The following is a 19,758-nucleotide window of genomic DNA, read 5'->3' as shown; positions in this document are numbered from 1 at the left end:
GGGATGTTTACATTCCTTGTAATAGGAATAAAAGTGATAATAAAAAAAAAAAAAAAAAAGTGTAAAAAAAGAAATAAATATGTAAAAAAAAAAAAAAGAAATAAAACATTTTTTTTAACGCCCCTGTCCCCAGTAGCTTGCGCGCAGAAGCGAACGCACATGCAAGTTCCGCTGACATATGTAAACGCCGTTTAAACCACATATGTGAGGTATCGCCGCATGCGCTAGAGTGCCAGCAACAATTCTAGCACTAGATCTCCTCTGTAAATCTAAACTGGTAACCTGTAAAAATTTTCAAAGCAATGCCTATGGAGATTTTTAAGTACCGAAGTTTGGCGCCATTCCATGAGTGTGCGCAATTTTAAAGCGTGAAATGTTAGGTATCTATTTACTCGGTGTAACATCATCTTTCATATTTTACAAAAAAATTGGGCTAACTTTACTGTTTTGTTATTTTTTTAATTCATGAAACAATTTTTTTCCAAAAAAAGGCGTTTGAAAAATTATTGCGCAAATACCGTGCAAGATAAAAGGTTTCAATGACCGTTGTTTTATTCCCTAGGGTTTTCTAGCAAAAAAAATATGATTTGTACATGTAGGAGAGAAGTGCCAGAATAGGCCTGGTATGGAGGTGTGTATAAAAGCCCTGTATGGAAGAGGTTAAGGAAGAGACTGCTACATCTACGGCTGGCATGCTCCACTTCTTAACAAACTTTTCCTCCATGGGATATAAAAGGGAAAACCTCTTAGGGGGAACAAAAATCCTGTCAAGATGTTCCCAATCAACATACACCACCGGTTCCAACAGCGGGTGCAAGGGGAAAGCCTGTGCAGCCTGAGGAGGCTTTAGGGACCCCAAAGAGGAAAAGGGAGGCTCAGAAACCTCTGCAGGAGGTAACTTAAAGGCAGAACAAACCATCTTGGTAAGAGTCTGGATCAAAAGACTCTGCGACTGAGAGGCTGATGCCAACTGGACATCTTCTGGCCCAGATTCCACATCTGCCAGGCCCTCCACAGAATCCTTGGCATTTAGTTCTTCCCCCATCCTCAACCCATTCCTGCTCCAAATTAGAAGGCTCAGGGGAGGGGAATCTGTCATACTTCGTGCCACTCTGCTGGATGGAGGCAATCCTGTGCTCTAACCCAGATAGGGCTGAGGACATTCCATTCCTGCTGATAAACAGTGTTGACTGTAGGCACAATCCCAGACAGGCGCAGCGGCTCAGATTGCCCGGAAGCCTCTGGCCTCTCAAGGGATACAACACTAGAGTTTCGACTAGACTCCTCAGAAGTTGACGACTTGGGTGTGCCCTTTCCTGTAGTGTTAGTCCCGCTCCTCTTTTATGAAGACATTGCAAGACACAGGGTTTAGTATTTGACCTCAGAAGGGAGACTCTTTAACAGGGCTCACCAAGCCCCTATGCAACAATCCTGCTGAGCTCTTTAGCTTGCCAACCAACACCTGGTGACTCACGTGACCTGGGTAAGGAGGAATGAACTGCTGAAGCAAAAGGTTTTCAGAGCCTACTCTGTGTACCACAGCTGTCCCCAGGAAGCGCCACCTGTCAGCCACTCTCAGCTTAAATAAGATGGCTGTGCACCAGGATGCTTTGCGCGCACACGCAACGTATTCTTGTGCGCCAGCGAATATTCATGCACGGATTTTCCATAAAAGACAAGAAGAAAGCTTACTCTTTCCAACAGTCAGCCCAAAACTCCCCCCTGCAGTCACCGCTACACAGGTGTCCAGCCTTAGCTAGAATTATAGATTTTTACACACATGGGGCACCCCACAATAATAAATAAGGGGGAATTTCACTTAACCGTCTAGGCGCAGGGCAACCTTAGAAACCAAGAGCTCCATATTCACCCATCATGGCGGGTGCCTGTCACTTGAGGACCTTCAAGGACTGGGTACCCTTTTCATGGTTTAGGGTCCACTCCCTTGGACCTGTACAGCACCCTGCAGGAATGCCTTAGCTCTGTGGTGTCCAGGATTCCACTACGCAGGGTCCAGCGGCCAGAGGTCTTTGCGAGGCTCGGGTAGCATCTATCTTAGCATATAAGCTTGTTTCCGATGGATCCGATTGGTCAATCCCTTGAGTCATTTTAGAACCATGCTGGGACTTCAAGACCTGTAGAGAGACCTCAAACAAACGCGCCCATCCACCTTGCAGGTACTGGTAAAAAACTGAAGAACTTCCTGTAATGGTTTAGGTTATATAGGGGTCCTGTCTAAAGACCTTTGGTCTACCAATGTCCATTCACCTGGAGCTGAAGTATAACCCAGTAAGTAAGAAATAATAGTGTCCTGTGATGTATGATAAGGAAAAAATGCGCTGATCAATGTATAAATTACACTGGCAGGAAAGAGGGTAACACTAGGAGCAATCAAGGGGTTAACTGTGTTCCATGGGTGTGTTCTAACTGTGTGGGGGATAGGCTTACTGGGACAACACAGAGATTGCTGTTCCTAATCACTGGGAACAGCAGATCTCAGTATTGTCCCATGTCGGAAAGGGCATCCACCTTGTTTACATAGGCAGACCGCCATTCTGCCTCTCTGTACGTGATTGCGGGTGCCGGTGAACATCAAGCCTGCCAGACCTGTGGCCACACTCCTGCGGCGCGTGCTCACATTATCACATGCACGGACCAACATACAGGTACATCGGTTTGAGCAGCTGAGCCGCCTTGCCGCAGTATATATGCGGAAGGCGGTCAGCAAGTTTAAAGAAACTTTTAGCAAGTTTAAGCCAAAATGATGTTTTCTGTAAAATCTAGTTTTTGAGGCTGTATCAAATCAATAAACATTATTTAAGTACAAACGTATTTAAATTCAGTGTTCTGAAATTACATTTGTATTTAGGAAAGTAGTCTTCTTTTAGGTACTCATGAAGAGGTTGTGTTTACACGCTTTGTTAAAGCCCTTTGAATGCTAGTCAAAGCTTCTGTCACTAAATAAAATGGTTAGCTTACAGTCCTGTTTACACCTTGCTTTTGCTTTGCTTCAAAATGTATACCCCATGTAGCTTTAGTGATGCTTCAAAGAGTCTTCAAAGCCTCCATAGAAGTCTATGGAAAAGCTCGCTTGAAGCCCCACTGAAGCTTTATCGAAGCCGTACCGAAGCCCTATCAAAGCCCCATTGAAGCTCCACCAAAGCCCCACTGAAGCCTCATCGGAGCCTCATTGAAGCACCAAGAAAAAACAAGGTGACGTTTTTATTTAGTGACAGGGGCTTTGACTGGCATTCAGAGAGCTTTAACAAAGCCTGTCCGAAGCCATGTTTTGAAGCAAGTGTAAACTAGCCCTTAGTGTGTACCTGGCTTTAGTCTATAGAGTAAACTGCCTAAAGTGTTTGCCGTAGAATACAGTTCATCAGCACTAAACTTTCAAAGACATAAAAAACATATATACAATTTATTTTTTTCCTCAGTTTAGGCCGATACGTATTCTTCTACCTATTTTTGGTAAAAAAAAAATCGCAATAAGCGTTTATCGGTTGGTTTGCGCAAAATTTATAGCGTTTACAAAATAGGGGATAGTTTTATTGCATTTTTATTATTTTTTACTACTAATGGCGGCGATCAGCGATTTTTTTCGTGACTGCGACATTATGGCGGACACTTTGGACGATTTTGACACATTTTTGGGACCATTGTCATTTTCACAGCAAAAAATGCATTTAAATTGCATTGTTTATTGTGAAAATGACAGTTGCAGTTTGGGAGTTAACCGCAGGGGGCGCTGAAGGAGTTGTGTTGCACCTAGTTTGTGTTTACAACTGTAGGGGGGTGTGGCTGTAGGTCTGACGTCATCGATCGTGTCTCCCTATAAAAGGGATCACACGATCGATGCAGCCGCCACAGTGAAGCACGGGGAAGCCGTGTTTACACGTGGCTCTCCCCGTTCTTCAGCTCCGGGGAGCGATCGCGAGAGGGCAGCTAGAAACGAATAGCCGCGCCCTCGTCCCGGATCGCTCCCTGAGGCTTACCGACCGCCGCATGTACCGGGGGGTCCCGATCGGACCCCCGACCCGCGGAAAGGCAGCGACGTGCGGGCACGTCGTTCTGCCTGTCCGTGCCATTTTGCCGACGTATATGTACATGCGGCGGTCGTTAAGTGGTTAAAACAATGCATTATGGTAAAATAACTTAACACATTAAGAAAAAACATAATAAAGAATCTTACTTTTGATATGTGTTCGAGCCACTGCTAAAACTACTTGAGGTAGATTGAGATGACATCTAAGAAGAAAAATGATTATTAAAATAAATGTAAACTGTGGTTTGTTTTCTATTAATTGGCTTTGCAGGAGTGTATGGTTGACTTTCAGCAACCTCCTTGTAAAGCTGGGTACACACTCAGTTTTTTTTACGTTCAACCCAGCGGGCAGAACGAAAAAGACCTGACAGATCACTGTACTAACACATGCAATGTTAGTGCAGTGATCCTCCCCCGCTGTGCTATTGTATTCTGACAGGATGACTCCCTCCCCTTACTGCCAGACCACACTGATCAGCGCTCTCAGCCATTGGCTGCAAACGCGTATGGGATGTGGGTCAGATGCTGGTTTTCCAACATGCCTGTTCGACAGAACAAGGGTTTATGAACGTTGTGTGTGGAGTATATGAATTTGGAGCCTATTGTACTGGAGTTTCTAGAAAAACTGTGCAGGATGTTATTTGCATTATTAATATGAATGCCATTTGTCCAACAATAGAATACCTCAGAATCTGCACGTGATAAACGGTCTTGTCCACTTTTTGCAGATTTCCTGGAAGAATAGACAAAATGTGAATATTAGATTATGCATCACTGCTAGTTTTACCAATATAAATATTATCATTATTAATAATCATTAAAAATGGAGAAAAAAGAATACAATTCCAGGGAGGAAAATGATTTTAACACAGAAGACACTAGTTAAAACTAACATTTTCTGCCCAAACGTTTTTAAATGATCTAACTTTAACCATGACGTGAGACAGATGTGGGACATACAGTATTAGCTACACGAGGTTTATTCCTGCCGTGCACAGGTCAAATGTTAAGTGAGATAAAATTTGCCTAACAGAGAAATGGGATCCCCTGATGTTGCCTGTTATCCACAGTTGAGAGAAATAACAAATTGTCTACCGGGCACTCGGGTTCGGCACATCACGGACCTGGTGGACAGATTACTGGGAGGGGCTGGGGAAGACCTGGCAGTCAGAGGCAGATGGAGTGTCCTAAAGAATGATTTTAGAAACTTGGGAGCTAAATTGAGGAAAAGGACCTCCAAGGTAGTATTCTCAAGAATACTACCAGTAGATCGAGCCACACCAGAAAGGCAGAGGGAAACTAGGGAAGTTGTCAGGGGGTGCCTACGCAGGCATCTGAGTACTGGGTACAGGTCAATGGGCTGCACTAACGGAAATAGGCACCAAGATAGTGAAAAATATATGTTTATTAAAGGTTAAGCACACGTGCAAAACAAACATAGAAAACCCCCAAGACAAGCAAGCATGACACAGCAAACTATAAACCACCAGAACTAGTGAATGAATATATACCAGAAATCAGAGCGTAACTAGCAGGTAATGCAGGGATGAGACACAAGCAAGTCCAAGGTTCAAGCCGGGGGTCCAGGATAGGAGAGAGCAGCAAAGTCCAAAAGTACAAGCCAGGGTCAATAAGCGACAAAGGGGAGAACCAGAGTCCAGGGCAGTGAGCAAATCAGGAACAGGTTGGCTACAGCTATCAGATCAGGCAGGGAACAGGCTGACAAGCAAAATACTGAAGCACTGACCTGTAGTGAAGGGCGGGATTATATACCTGTAGCAGTTCACCTTAATTGAGAGGAGTCATCCCATGGGAGACACCCGCTGGTGGACACCAGAACTGCACCCCTGTTACTGGGAGAAACAGTGCCACCAGCAGGTGACCAAAGCCATGACACAGATCATGACAGAAGTAAACAAGTGGCTGAGGAACTGGTGTAGTAAAGAGGGGTTCAGTTTCCTGGAGGACTGGGTCGACTTCTCAGTTGATAACCAGTACTATAAAGGGGATGGACTGCACCTAAATGAGGAGGGTGCAGATCAGCTGGGAATGAAGATGGCCAAAAAGTTAGAAGGGTTTTCAAACTAGGCAACGGAGGAGAGGGTCCAGAGATAGAGGTAGTCAGTGCGGAACAGAGGGTAGTATTGGGGGCATTAGTGGTAGGTTGACCAAAGCACATAAACCCAAGGTAAGTATAGTAGCAAGTCCTAGTTGCAATCTCGGAACACCCAATAAGAGGATAGAATGTGACCGGTCTAAACTACGTGTCGTTTTCACCAATGCCAAGAACCTGGCGGACGAGATGGGTGAACTAGAGATACTGGACTTCTTTGGCTATATGAATAATATAAATATTGACATAGGGGGAATTTTTAGTCAAGAAGAAGTCACAAACAGACAGGATATGCATAGCATGATGAAACAAATAATTGAGACATACTATGGAGAAGCAACTTAGGGTCTGGTGGGACATTTCCACCTTGGAAATGTATATCAGTAAAAAATGATCCAGAGAAGGTTAAGATGGGACATACATCCTAATGATAGTATTGAAGATGCAGCACTTATGGGTGACTGGTGTGCTTTCTTTAACAAATGTGAAAACGATCTATTGCATAATATTGTCAAAAGAGGACACGGGGAGTGGAGGCAAGCATAATGGAGATAAAGAACTTGCTATTACCCTTTGCCAGTCACAATGACTATAAGGATAAAGAAAGAGAACTCCAGGAAATAATGAAGAAATATGACATCGAAATACAGGCAAAGAAACCAAAAAAAAATTTAAGAGGGATGTTCTAGACTACAAAAACTTGAAAGTCTATAAATGACAGCTAGCACTAGAAGATCAAAATGAGGAACTAGATAATACACTAATGGACGATAGCCCGGCTGAGCCCATAGGAGTTACTAGAATGGGGATATTAGGGAATACACCTCAACAATCAGCTACAACCAGTCTAGGTGCATGGAACTGCGAACGACCCAAACCATTGAGCTGGTACCAAGAGAGACCTGAAACAAGAAAAGTCAACTATCAAAAACCCCCGGGAGTACAGGACCCCCAATACACCAAGATACAACATACAACAGATTCTCACCATTACGGAGGGGGAACCAATATGACCCATACCCCAATTACTGAATAATAGCAGTAACAAGAGGAAGATGGACACGCGCCGGCTGTCCTGTTTTGTGGTTGTGGTGACTGTACATGTTCCAGTTTTGACAATAAAAGACAACTTTCTTTTAAAGTTTTCCCGGAGTGCGGCTGTCCATCTTCCTCTTGTTACTGCTATTGCTACGTGCATTGCCAGCACCTTGGTAATCCGACCGTCCCTGATTGTCTACGAGGCTCACCTGGAGTGGTGAAAATCTCTCTCTGTCCAATTACTGAATAGACCCTAGGGAAAACAGGGATTTTACCAGTGGTGGCCAACAAGACAGGCCACCAGGCGATGGAAGGCGCGTGTCCCCTACAGGAATCCTGGTTGGAGAGGAATGAATGGGAACAGAGGCAGTCCCCAGGGAGAATACTGCGGGGTACCGGAGAACCAAAAGCACTATGGTCACCAAGGATATGGAGATTATGTAGAAAGTTGGAAAACTGCGCTAAAAGTACTAAAGAAGAATAGCTGCAAAACAAAGTCGCAGCTATTCAGTTGGGAGCTGCGATTAACGTGTAAACAAAAAGTACAAGAAAAAGCATGGAAAGAAAAATAAATCGCGCTGACCCCCTAACCATGTGATATAAATAATAAATTTGGAAAAAAATAAATCACCCAAAAAAATAAAAATTATATATATATATATATATATATATATATATATATATATATAGTGACAGGAAGTCGGGTAAATCTGTGGGTGTTGTCACAGACGGGAGATACATTTCTGCCCTGTTTAGACAATACACCAATTATTATCAGGTGTCAGCTGCAGAAGTAGCCAGGAAGATTTAAGGGCGTTGGAAAACTTCAGCTGTTCAGAATGAGGCAATTAAGGCCTATATAAGTAATCCAGAGGATTACTACTCTTTGCTGCATCCTGAGGCTTTCTGAGTGAAGGAGTGCAGTGGGCTGAATTACTTCTGAAGAGGTGAGGTGCTATTGATTTTTCTGTGTGAAAAAAAAATCAAAAAGACTTTTGTTTTCTGCTGTATGATCAGCAGTGTCTACCCAGCAGTAGGCTGTGCTAGACTCCATAGATAGGTTCCTGTGTGGTGAAGGTAGACACCCCAAGTGGCCAGGGTTTATTTTATGTTTGATTTTGTTTATGCTGTTTGGATGATTGCACTTGTTTCCAGCAAGATGGAAGAATAAACCCAAATCATTGTTTTCAACCGTCTTTGACTGCCTTTCTGTCTAGTTCCGTGTGTAGTGAACCCATCCAGAGGGTCACACACCCCCGCTACCGAGCTAACCCCTTACAATATATATATATATATATATCCCAAACCAGTCTAGTAATAAACAATAAATAACTTATGTCAGTTCACATAAAGAAATTAATTGCCTTAATTCAAACGTAATTGATATAGTGAAAAATAAAACACTTGAGAATGATAAATTGAGAATGACCAATAAATATGATTAAAAAAAATTCCCTAAAAAATAACGTCCATAGATAATTAATATTAATGAACACCAAATAATGAACACCAGTGCTCAGTGCAAAAAGTCCATAAGTTGGTAGCCATCGTGTCCAAAAACGTGATGAATCCTCCACAAATCAGCAGAAATAATTTCTTACCAGCTTGTTATGATCCCCTATGACAGAGGATTACTATGTGCATGTAATTAAGATTCTCACTCCAGAAAACAGCCAAAACAAATCCGATTCTTAGGCAGTAACTCTCATCCAATGGCGAACATGAATCATCAGCAGATGTACCCGATACATAAAAAATAATAGATGCTCCACATTAAACGTATAAAGAATTTATTAAAATGGTTTGGTAATACACTTACAATGTTGCAGATCAAATAGGCCTTAAAGTCTGGTGTGCCGGCCGGTACACAAAACAGACACACGTCCAACTGGGGAATCGTATGGAGCTCGAGGTGACGTCAGTACGCCGCTCCGCCCTACATTCGTTTTGTAATAACTTACTTCGTCCAGGGGCATGGGCGGCACACTGCGTCACCTCTATTTATACAAAACATAACAAACCAAGCCTCACTCTGGGTCACCACCACCTCACAGACATGCACAGTAGCGTGCAGGGCCGGCTCCAACATGGCGCCCAGCCGAACCAATTGCATTTTAGGTCCATACTGAAACAAATTCAGTGGCATATCACCAGAGTTCAGCATAAAATCTCTCCATCTGCCCTGTCTTTATAGACCATGATACGAATTGCCAAGCACCTGCAGATATTGTGATTTTATAATTAGTGGGAATGCTTTAATAAGCATTCCCAGTATTGATATTAGTTTTTTATTATTCTTAATTAGTGGGAATGCTTTAATAAGCATTCCCAGTATTGATATCCGTAAATGTATTAGTGGGAATGCTTTAATAAGCATTCCCAGTATTGATATCCGTACATTTATTATTTAGTGGGAATGCTTTAATAAGCATTCCCAATATTGATATCCATAAATTTATTATTAGTGGGAATGCTTAATAAGCATTCCCAGTATTGATATTCGTTTTTTATTATTAGTGGGAATGCTTTAATAAGCATTCCCAGTATTGATATTCGTTTTTTATTAGTGGGAATGCTTTAATAAGCATTCCCAGTATTGATATTCGTTTTTTATTATTAGTGGGAATGCTTTAATAAGCATTCCCAGTATTGATATTCGTTTTTTAATATTAGTGGGAATGCTTTAATAAGCATTCCCAGTATTGATATTCGTTTTTTATTATTAGTGGGAATGCTTTAATAAGCATTCCCAGTATTGATATTCGTTTTTTAATATTAGTGGGAATGCTTTAATAAGCATTCCCAGTATTGATATTCGTTTTTTAGTGGGAATGCTTTAATAAGCATTCCCAGTATTGATATTCGTTTTTTATTATTCTTAATTTTAATTTTATTCCGTACGTTTTTTGGCTCTGCGTAACTTCTGCATACTTTCAGCTATTGAGACCATTTAACTTTTAAAATGTTCGTCTCATTCAGCTAACGATGGGACTTCTTCAAGTTTTTTTGTACTATTTGTACTTTTTAAAATATTAAGCTTTTAGACACTTTTTTTTAACATTGAAGTCAATGAGAACATCCTTTTTCCTGCTTCAAAACACACGTTCTGCCAAAAGTTTCAGCTCCTTCATACTTTCACTTACAGACACCAAACAAACTTTAAAGCGGTCACAAAATATTCAGCTATCCAAACATGACTTTTCAGATTGATATCTTTTACGGTTTTTGTGAAAACGCAATTTACGTTTAGCGATTTTTTCAGAAAATGGAATCGGTTATAATGTAACCCTATGGAAGGGATTTAGAGTGTGTCATGTGACCTTTACAGTGGAGATCTTTGAAAACAAAAATTATCTTTAAAAAAAGGGCGAACAAATTGCTCTCACGCCCACAAGATCTACTTGTCATACACAATTTATATATGAAAACGTAGGTATGCTTGTCTGGTTTCAGGCAATGTGATCAGTTTTGTGATACGTATTTTAGTTTTAGTTCCAGGAGCTTCTAAAGGACAAGAGCGACAAAACCACTCTCATTGACCGTCATGTTAAAAATTTTAAAAATTTTCCTGCAAAACACACAAAGACGCTCTTTTCTAAATCGCTGGCATGGCCACAATTTTAAGTTTATCAACATAAATTTCATATCGATGCGTTCACAAGGGCCGTGTCTTTCAAACGGTGAAGTCGCTGTATCGATCGCATGTACGGTTGTGGATTTATTACGTTTTGTTTGGAGGCGTAATTAATGTATTGGTCTGTGAATTAAAAGGCGTTTGTAATGGAATTTCTTTCCATAAATAGCTTTCCTTACCTCAGTGCAATATTCCTCCTCACTGACCTGGGGGGAGGGGAAACCTCTTGAGGGGGGAGGGGCGACCAGGAAGTCAGGATACTCTCTACTTTGCAGATAGAGAAAGGAGCTGTGTGTCCTAAAGATACTGTAGTGGTTATGGTGAATGGCTTTGGTGCGGGCTCAGCAATTCAGCATTCCCACTCGCATTTTCCTCAGGGAATGCATTTTCTAGTTATTAGTGGGAATGCTTTAATAAGCATTCCCAGTATTGATATTCGTTTTTTATTATTAGTGGGAATGCTTTAATAAGCATTCCCAGTATTGATATTCGTTTTTTATTATTCTTAATTTTAATTTTAATTTTATTCCGTACGTTTTTTGGCTCTTCGTAACTTCTGCATACTTTCAGCTATTGAGACCATTCAACTTTTAAAATGTGCATCTCATTCAGCTAACGATGGGACTTCTTCAAGTTTTTTTGTACTATTTATACTTTTTAATATATTAAGCTTTTAGACACTTTTTTTTAACATTGAAGTCAATGAGAACATCCTTTTTCCTGCTTCAAAACACACGTTCTGCCAAAAGTTTCAGCTACTTCATACTTTCACTTACAGACACCAAACAAACTTTAAAGCGGTCACAAAATATTCAGCTATCCAAACATGACTTTTTAGATTGATATCTTTTACGGTTTTTGTGAAAACGCAATTTACGTTTAGTGATTTTTTTATCGGTTATAATGTAATCCTATGGAGCAGGTTTAGAGTGTGTCATGTGACCTTTAGAGTGGAGATCATCCACAAAAAAATATTATCTTTAAAAAAAGGGGGAACAAATTGCTCTCACGCCCACAATATCTACTTGTCATACACAATTTATATATCAAAACGTAGGTATGCTTGTCTGGTTTCAGGCAATGTGATCAGTTTTGTGATACGTATTTTAGTTTTAGTTCCAGGAGCTTCTAAAGGACAAGAGCGACAAAACCACTCTCATTGACCGTCATGTTAAAAATTTTAAAAATGTTCCTGCAAAACACACAAAGACGCTCTTTTCTAAATCGCTGGCATGGCCACAATTTTAAGTTTATCAACATAAATTTCATATCGATGCGTTCACAAGGGCCGTGTCTTTCAAACGGTGAAGTCGCTGTATCGATCGCATGTACGGTTGTGGATTTATTACGTTTTGTTTGAAGGCGTAATTCATGTATTGGTCTGTGAATTAAAAGGCGTTTGTAATGGAATTTCTTTCCATAAATGGCTTTCTACCTCAGTGCAATATTCCTCCTCACTGACCTGGGGGGAGGGGAAACCTCTTGAGGGGGGAGGGGTGACCAGGAAGTCAGGATACTCTCTACTTTGCAGATAGAGAAAGGAGCTGTGTGTCCTAAAGATAGTGTAGTGGTTATGGTGAATGGCTTTGGTGCGGGCTCAGCTATTCAGCATTCCCACTCGCATTTTCCTCAGGAAATGCATTTTCTAGTTATTCTTAATTTTAATTTTATTCCGTACGTTTTTTGGCTCTGCGTAACTTCTGCATACTTTCAGCTATTGAGACCATTTAACTTTTAAAATGTTCGTCTCATTCAGCTAACGATGGGACTTCTTCAAGTTTTTTTGTACTATTTATACTTTTTAAAATATTAAGCTTTTAGACACTTTTTTTTAACATTGAAGTCAATGAGAACATCCTTTTTCCTGCTTCAAAACACACATTCTGCCAAAAGTTTCAGCTCCTTCATACTTTCACTTACAGACACCAAACAAACTTTAAAGCGGTCACAAAATATTCAGCTATCCAAACATGACTTTTCAGATTGATATCTTTTACGGTTTTTGTGAAAACGCAATTTACGTTTAGCGATTTTTTCAGAAAATGGAATCGGTTATAATGTAACCCTATGGAAGGGATTTAGAGTGTGTCATGTGACCTTTACAGTGGAGATCTTTGAAAACAAAAATTATCTTTAAAAAAAGGGCGAACAAATTGCTCTCACGCCCACAAGATCTACTTGTCATACACAATTTATATATTAAAACGTAGGTATGCTTGTCTGGTTTCAGGCAATGTGATCAGTTTTGTGATACGTATTTTAGTTTTAGTTCCAGGAGCTTCTAAAGGACAAGAGCGACAAAACCACTCTCATTGACCGTCATGTTAAAAATTTTAAAAATGTTCCTGCAAAACACACAAAGACGCTCTTTTCTAAATCGCTGGCATGGCCACAATTTTAAGTTTATCAACATAAATTTCATATCGATGCGTTCACAAGGGCCGTGTCTTTCAAACGGTGAAGTCGCTGTATCGATCGCATGTACGGTTGTGGATTTATTACGTTTTGTTTGAAGGCGTAATTCATGAATTGGTCTGTGAATTAAAAGGCGTTTGTAATGGTAATTCTTTCCATAAATAGCTTTCTACCTCAGTGCAATATTCCTCCTCACTGACCTGGGGGGGAGGGGAAACCTCTTGAGGGGGAGGGGCGACCAGGAAGTCAGGATACTCTCTACTTTGCAGATAGAGAAAGGAGCTGTGTGTCCTAAAGATACTGTAGTGGTTATGGTGAATGGCTTTGGTGCGGGCTCAGCAATTCAGCATTCCCACTCGCATTTTCCTCAGGGAATGCATTTTCTAGTTCTTCTTCTTAATTTTAATTTTAATTTTATTATTCCGTACGTTTTTTGGCTCTGCGTAACTTCTGCATACTTTCAGCTATTGAGACCATTCAACTTTTAAAATGTTCATCTCGTTCAGCTAACGATGGGACTTCAAGTTTTTTTGTACTATTTATACTTTTTAAAATATTAAGCTTTTAGACACTTTTTTTTAACATTGAAGTCAATGAGAACATCCTTTTTCCTGCTTCAAAACACACGTTCTGCCAAAAGTTTCAGCTCCTTCATACTTTCACTTACAGACACCAAACAAACTTTAAAGCGGTCACAAAATATTCAGCTATCCAAACATGACTTTTTAGATTGATATCTTATACGGTTTTTGTGAAAACGCAATTTACGTTTAGTGATTTTTTTATCGGTTATAATGTAATCCTATGGAGCAGGTTTAGAGTGTGTCATGTGACCTTTAGAGTGGAGATCTTTGAAAACAAAAATTATCTTTAAAAAAAGGGCGAACAAATTGCTCTCACGCCCACAAGATCTACTTGTCATACACAATTTATATATCAAAACGTAGGTATGCTTGTCTGGTTTCAGGCAATGTGATCAGTTTTGCGATAGGCATTTGACTTTTAGTTCCAGGAGCTTCTAAAGGACAAGTGCCTCAAACGCCCTCCCATTGACCGTCATGTTAAAAAGTCTAAAAAAAAATCCTGCAAAACACACAAAGACGCTCTTTTCTAAATCACTGGCATGGCCACATTTTTAAGTTTATCAACATAAATTTCATATCGATGCGTTCACAAAAGCCTTGTGTTTCAAATGGTGTAGTCGCTGTATCGATCGCATGTACGGTTGTGGATTTATTACGTTTTGTTTGAAGGCTACGATAACTGATTTTGCGTGTGGATGAAAGCGTTTCTAATGGTATTTTGATTCCCTAAATAGCTTTCCTTACCTCAGTGCAGTCCTCCTCCCCCACCTCATGTGGAGAAAGCCTCTTGAGGGGGGAGGGGGAGGGGCGACCAGGCAAGTCAGGACACTCTCTATATTGCAGATAGAGAAAGGAGCTGTGTGATATTAGGCTTTATAAGTACTGAAGGAACACTGCTTGTATGTCCTAAATATACTGTAGTGGTTATGGTGAATGGCTTTGGTGCGGGCTCAGCAATTCAGCATTCCCACTCGCATTTTCCTCAGGAAATGCATTGTCTAGTTCTTAATTTTAATTTTATTCCGTACGTTTTTTGGCTCTGCGTAACTTCTGCATACTTTCAGCTATTGAGACCATTCAACTATTAAAATGTTCGTCTCGTTCAGCTAACGATGGGACTTCTTCAAGTTTTTTTGTACTATTTATACTTTTTAAAATATTAAGCTTTTAGACACTTTTTTTTAACATTGAAGTCAATGAGAACATCCTTTTTACCGCTTCAAATCACACGCAGTGCCAAAAGTTTCAGCTCCTTCATACTTTCACTTACAGACACCAAACAAACTTTAAAGCGGTCACAAAATATTCAGCTATCCAAACATGACTTTTTAGATTGATATCTTTTACGTTTTTTGTGAAAACGCAATTTACGTTTAGTGATTTTTTTATCGGTTATAATGTAATCCTATGGAGCAGGTTTAGAGTGTGTCATGTGACCTTTAGAGTGGAGATCATCCACAAAAAATATTATCTTTAAAAAAAGGGGGAACAAATTGCTTTCACGCCCACAAGATCTACTTGTCATACACAATTTATATATCAAAACGTAGGTATGCTTGTCTGGTTTCAGGCAATGTGATCAGTTTTGTGATACGTATTTTAGTTTTAGTTCCAGGAGCTTCTAAAGGACAAGAGTGACAAAACCACTCTCATTGACCGTCATGTTAAAAATTTTAAAAATGTTTCTGCAAAACACACAAACACGCTCTTTTCTAAATCGCTGGCATTGCCACAATTTTAAGTTTATCAACATAAATTTCATATCGATGCGTTCACAAGGGCCGTGTCTTTCAAACGGTGAAGTCGCTGTATCGATCGCATGTACGGTTGTGAATTTATTAAGTTTTGTTTGAAGGCTTCGATAACTGATTTTGTGTGTGGATGAAAGCGTTTCTAATGGTATTTTGATTCCCTAAATAGCTTTCTTTACCTCAGTGCAGTCCTCCTCCCCCACCTCATGTGGAGAAAGCCTCTTGAGGGGGGAGGGGCGACCAGTCAAGTCAGGACACTCTCTATATTGCAGATAGAGAAAGGAGCTGTGTGATATTAGGCTTTATAAGTACTGAAGGAACACTGCTTGTATGTCCTAATGATAGTGTAGTGGTTATGGTGAATGGCTTTTTTGCGAGCTCAGCAATTCAGCTATTCAGCATTCCCACTCGCATTTTCCTCAGGAAATGCATTGTCTAGTTAGTGGGAATGCTTAATAAGCATTCCCAGTATTGATATTCGTTTTTTATTATTATTTTTATTCCGTACGTTTTTTGGCTCTGCGTAACTTCTGCATACTTTCAGCTATTGAGACCATTCAACTATTAAAATGTTCGTCTCGTTCAGCTAACGATGGGACTTCTTCAAGTTTTTTTGTACTATTTATACTTTTTAAAATATTAAGCTTTTAGACACTTTTTTTTAACATTGAAGTCAATGAGAACATCCTTTTTCCCTTTGAAATCACATGCCCTGCCAAAAGTTTCAGCTCCTTCATACTTTCACTTACAGACACCAAACAAACTTTAAAGCGGTCACAAAATATTCAGCTATCCAAACATGACTTTTTAGATTGATATCTTTTACGTTTTTTGTGAAAACGCAATTTACGTTTAGTGATCTTTTCAGAAAATGGAATCGGTTATAATGTAATCCTATGGAGGGGATTTAGAGTGTGTCATGTGACCTTTAGAGTGCAGATCATTGAAAAAAAAATGATCTTTAAAAAAAGGGGGAACAAATTGCTCTCACGCCCACAAGATCTACTTGTTATACACAATTTATATATCAAAACGTAGGTATGGTTGTCTGGTTTCAGGCAATGTTATCAGTTTTGTGATACGTATTTTATTTTTAGTTCCAGGAGCTTCTAAAGGACAAGAGGGACAAATAAACTCTCATTGACACTCATGTTAAAAAGACTTTAAAATGTTTCTGCAAAACACACAAAGACGCTCTTTTCTAAATCGCTGACATGCACAGATTTTTAAGTTTATCAACATAAATTTTATACCGATTTGTTCACAAAAGCCTTGTGTTTCAAACGGTGAAGTCGCTGTATCGATCACATGTACGGTTGTGGATTTATTACGTTTTGTTTGAAGGCTTCGATAACTGATTTTGTGTGTGGATGAAAGCGTTTCTAATGGTATTTTGATTCCCTAAATAGCTTTCCTTACCTCAGTGCAGTCCTCCTCCCCCACCTCATGTGGAGAAAGCCTCTTGAGGGGGGAGGGGCGACCAGGCAAGTCAGGACACTCTCTATATTGCAGATAGAGAAAGGAGCTGTGTGATATTAGGCTTTATAAGTACTGAAGGAACACTGCTTGTATGTCCTAAAGATACTGTAGTGGTTATGGTGAATGGCTTTTGTGCGGGCTCAGCAATTCAGCTATTCAGCATTCCCACTCGCATTTTCCTCAGGAAATGCATTGTCTAGTTATTCTTAATTTTAATTTTATTCCGTACGTTTTTTGGCTCTGCGTAACTTCTGCATACTTTCAGCTATTGAGACCATTCAACTATTAAAATGTTCGTCTCGTTCAGGTAACGATGGGACTTCAAGTTTTTTTGTACTATTTATACTTTTTAAAATATTAAGCTTTTAGACACTTTTTTCTAACATTGAATTCAATGAGAACATCCTTTTTACCGCTTCAAATCACACACGCTGCCAAAAGTTTCAGCTCCTTCATACTTTCACTTACAGACACCAAACAAACTTTAAAGCGGTCACAAAATATTCAGCTATCCAAACATGACTTTTCAGATTGATATCTTTTACGGTGTTTGTGAAAACGCAATTTACGTTTAGCGATTTTTTCAGAAAATTTAATCGGTTATAATGTATTCCTATGGAAGGGATTTAGAGTGTGTCATGTGACCTTTAGAGTGGAGATCTTTGAAAAAAAAATTATCTTTAAAAAAAGGGGAAACAAATTGCTCTCACGCCCACAAGATCTACTTGTCATACACAATTTATATATCAAAACGTAGGTATGTTTGTCTGGTTTCAGGCAATGTGATCAGTTTTGTGATAGGCATTTGACTTTTAGTTCCAGGAGCTTCTAAAGGACAAGAAGGCCAAAATAACTCTCATTGACCGTCATGTTAAAAATTTTAAAAATGTTCCTGCAAAACACACAAATACGCTCTTTTCTAAATCGCTGGCATGGCCACAATTTTAAGTTTATCAACATAAATTTCATATCGATGCGTTCACAAGGGCTATGTCTTTCAAACGGTGAAGTCGCTGTATCGATCGCATGTACGGTTGTGGATTTATTACGTTTTGTTTGAAGGCTTCGATAACTGATTTTGTGTGTGGATGAAAGCGTTTCTAATGGTATTTTGATTCCCTAAATAGCTTTCCTTACCTCAGTGCAGTCCTCCTCCCCCACCTCATGTGGAGAAAGCCTCTTGAGGGGGGAGGGGCGACCAGGCAAGTCAGGACACTCTCTATATTGCAGATAGAGAAAGGAGCTGTGTGATATTAGGCTTTATAAGTACTGAAGGAACACTGCTTGTATGTCCTAAAGATACTGTAGTGGTTATGGTGAATGGCTTTGGTGCGGGCTCAGCAATTCAGCTATTCAGCATTCCTAATCGCATTTTCCTCAGGAAATGCATTGTCTAGTTATTTTTCTCCTTTATTCCGTACGTTTTTTGGCTCTGCGTAACTTCGGCATACTTTCAGCTATTGAGACCATTCAACTATTAAAATGTTCGTCTCGTTCAGCTAACGATGGGACTTCTTCAAGTTTTTTTGTACTATTTATACTTTTTAAAATATTAAGCTTTTAGACACTTTTTTTAACATTGAAGTCAATGAGAACATCCTTTTTCCCTTTGAAATCACATGCCCTGCCAAAAGTTTCAGCTCCTTCATACTTTCACTTACAGACACCAAACAAACTTTAAAGCGGTCACAAAATATTCAGGTATCCGGCTATGACTTTTCAGATTGATATCTTTTACAGTTTTTGTGAAAACGCAATTTACGTTTAGCGATTTTTTCAGAAAATGTAATCGGTTATAATGTAATCCTATGGAGCAGGTTTAGAGTGTGTCATGTGACCTTTAGAGTGGAGATGATTGAAAAAAAAGTTATCTTTAAAAAAAGGGGAAACAAATTGCTCTCACGCCCACAAGATCTACTTGTCATACACAATTTATATATCAAAACGTAGGTATGTTTGTCTGGTTTCAGGCAATGTTATCAGTTTTGTGATACGTATTTTATTTTTAGTTCCAGGAGCTTCTAAAGGACAAGAGGGACAAATAAACTCTCATTGACACTCATGTTAAAAAGACTTTAAAATGTTTCTGCAAAACACACAAAGACACTCTTTTCTAAATCGCTGACATGCCCACATTTTTAAGTTTATCAACATAAATTTTATACCGATTTGTTCACAAAAGCCTTGTGTTTCAAACGGTGAAGTCGCTGTATCGATCGCATGTACGGTTGTGGATTTATTACGTTTTGTTTGAAGGCTTCGATAACTGATTTTGTGTGTGGATGAAAGCGTTTCTAATGGTATTTTGATTCCCTAAATAGCTTTCCTTACCTTACCTTACCGCAGTCCTCCTCCCCCACCTCATGTGGAGAAAGCCTCTTGAGGGGGGAGGGGCGACCAGGCAAGTCAGGACACTCTCTATATTGCAGATAGAGAAAGGAGCTGTGTGATATTAGGCTTTATAAGTACTGAAGGAACACTGCTTGTATGTCCTAAAGATAGTGTAGTGGTTATGGTGAATAGCTTTGGCGCGGGCTCAGCAATTCAGCTATTCAGCATTCCCACTCGCATTTTCCTCAGGAAATGCATTGTCTAGTTAGTGGGAATGCTTTAATAAGCATTCCCAGTATTGATATTCATTTTTCATTATTCTTCTTCTTAATTAGTGGGAATGCTTTAATAAGCATTCCCAGTATTGA

At 39.7% G+C, this 19,758-nt stretch overlaps 1 protein-coding gene across 2 annotated transcripts in view; it reads right to left on the bottom strand.

Moving 5' to 3' along the window:
- The window catches only part of LOC120937509 (interferon-induced, double-stranded RNA-activated protein kinase-like), a 349,209-nt gene that overhangs the window by 96,546 nt on the left and 232,905 nt on the right, over positions 1-19,758 (bottom strand). For both annotated transcript variants that reach the window (XM_040350786.1, XM_040350787.1), the window contains exons 17-18: positions 4,730-4,778; positions 4,193-4,248 (exon numbers count right to left, since the gene is read on the bottom strand). In XM_040350786.1, coding sequence (XP_040206720.1) covers positions 4,193-4,248; positions 4,730-4,778 — 105 coding nt within the window. The remainder of the gene's footprint in view (positions 1-4,192; positions 4,249-4,729; positions 4,779-19,758) is intronic.

This window comes from Rana temporaria, chromosome 4 (genome assembly GCF_905171775.1).
Source record: "Rana temporaria chromosome 4, aRanTem1.1, whole genome shotgun sequence".
Lineage (NCBI taxonomy): Eukaryota > Metazoa > Chordata > Amphibia > Anura > Ranidae > Rana > Rana temporaria.
The sequence above is the reverse complement of the archived record's forward strand: the minus strand, read 5'-3'. Positions and strand labels throughout refer to the sequence as shown.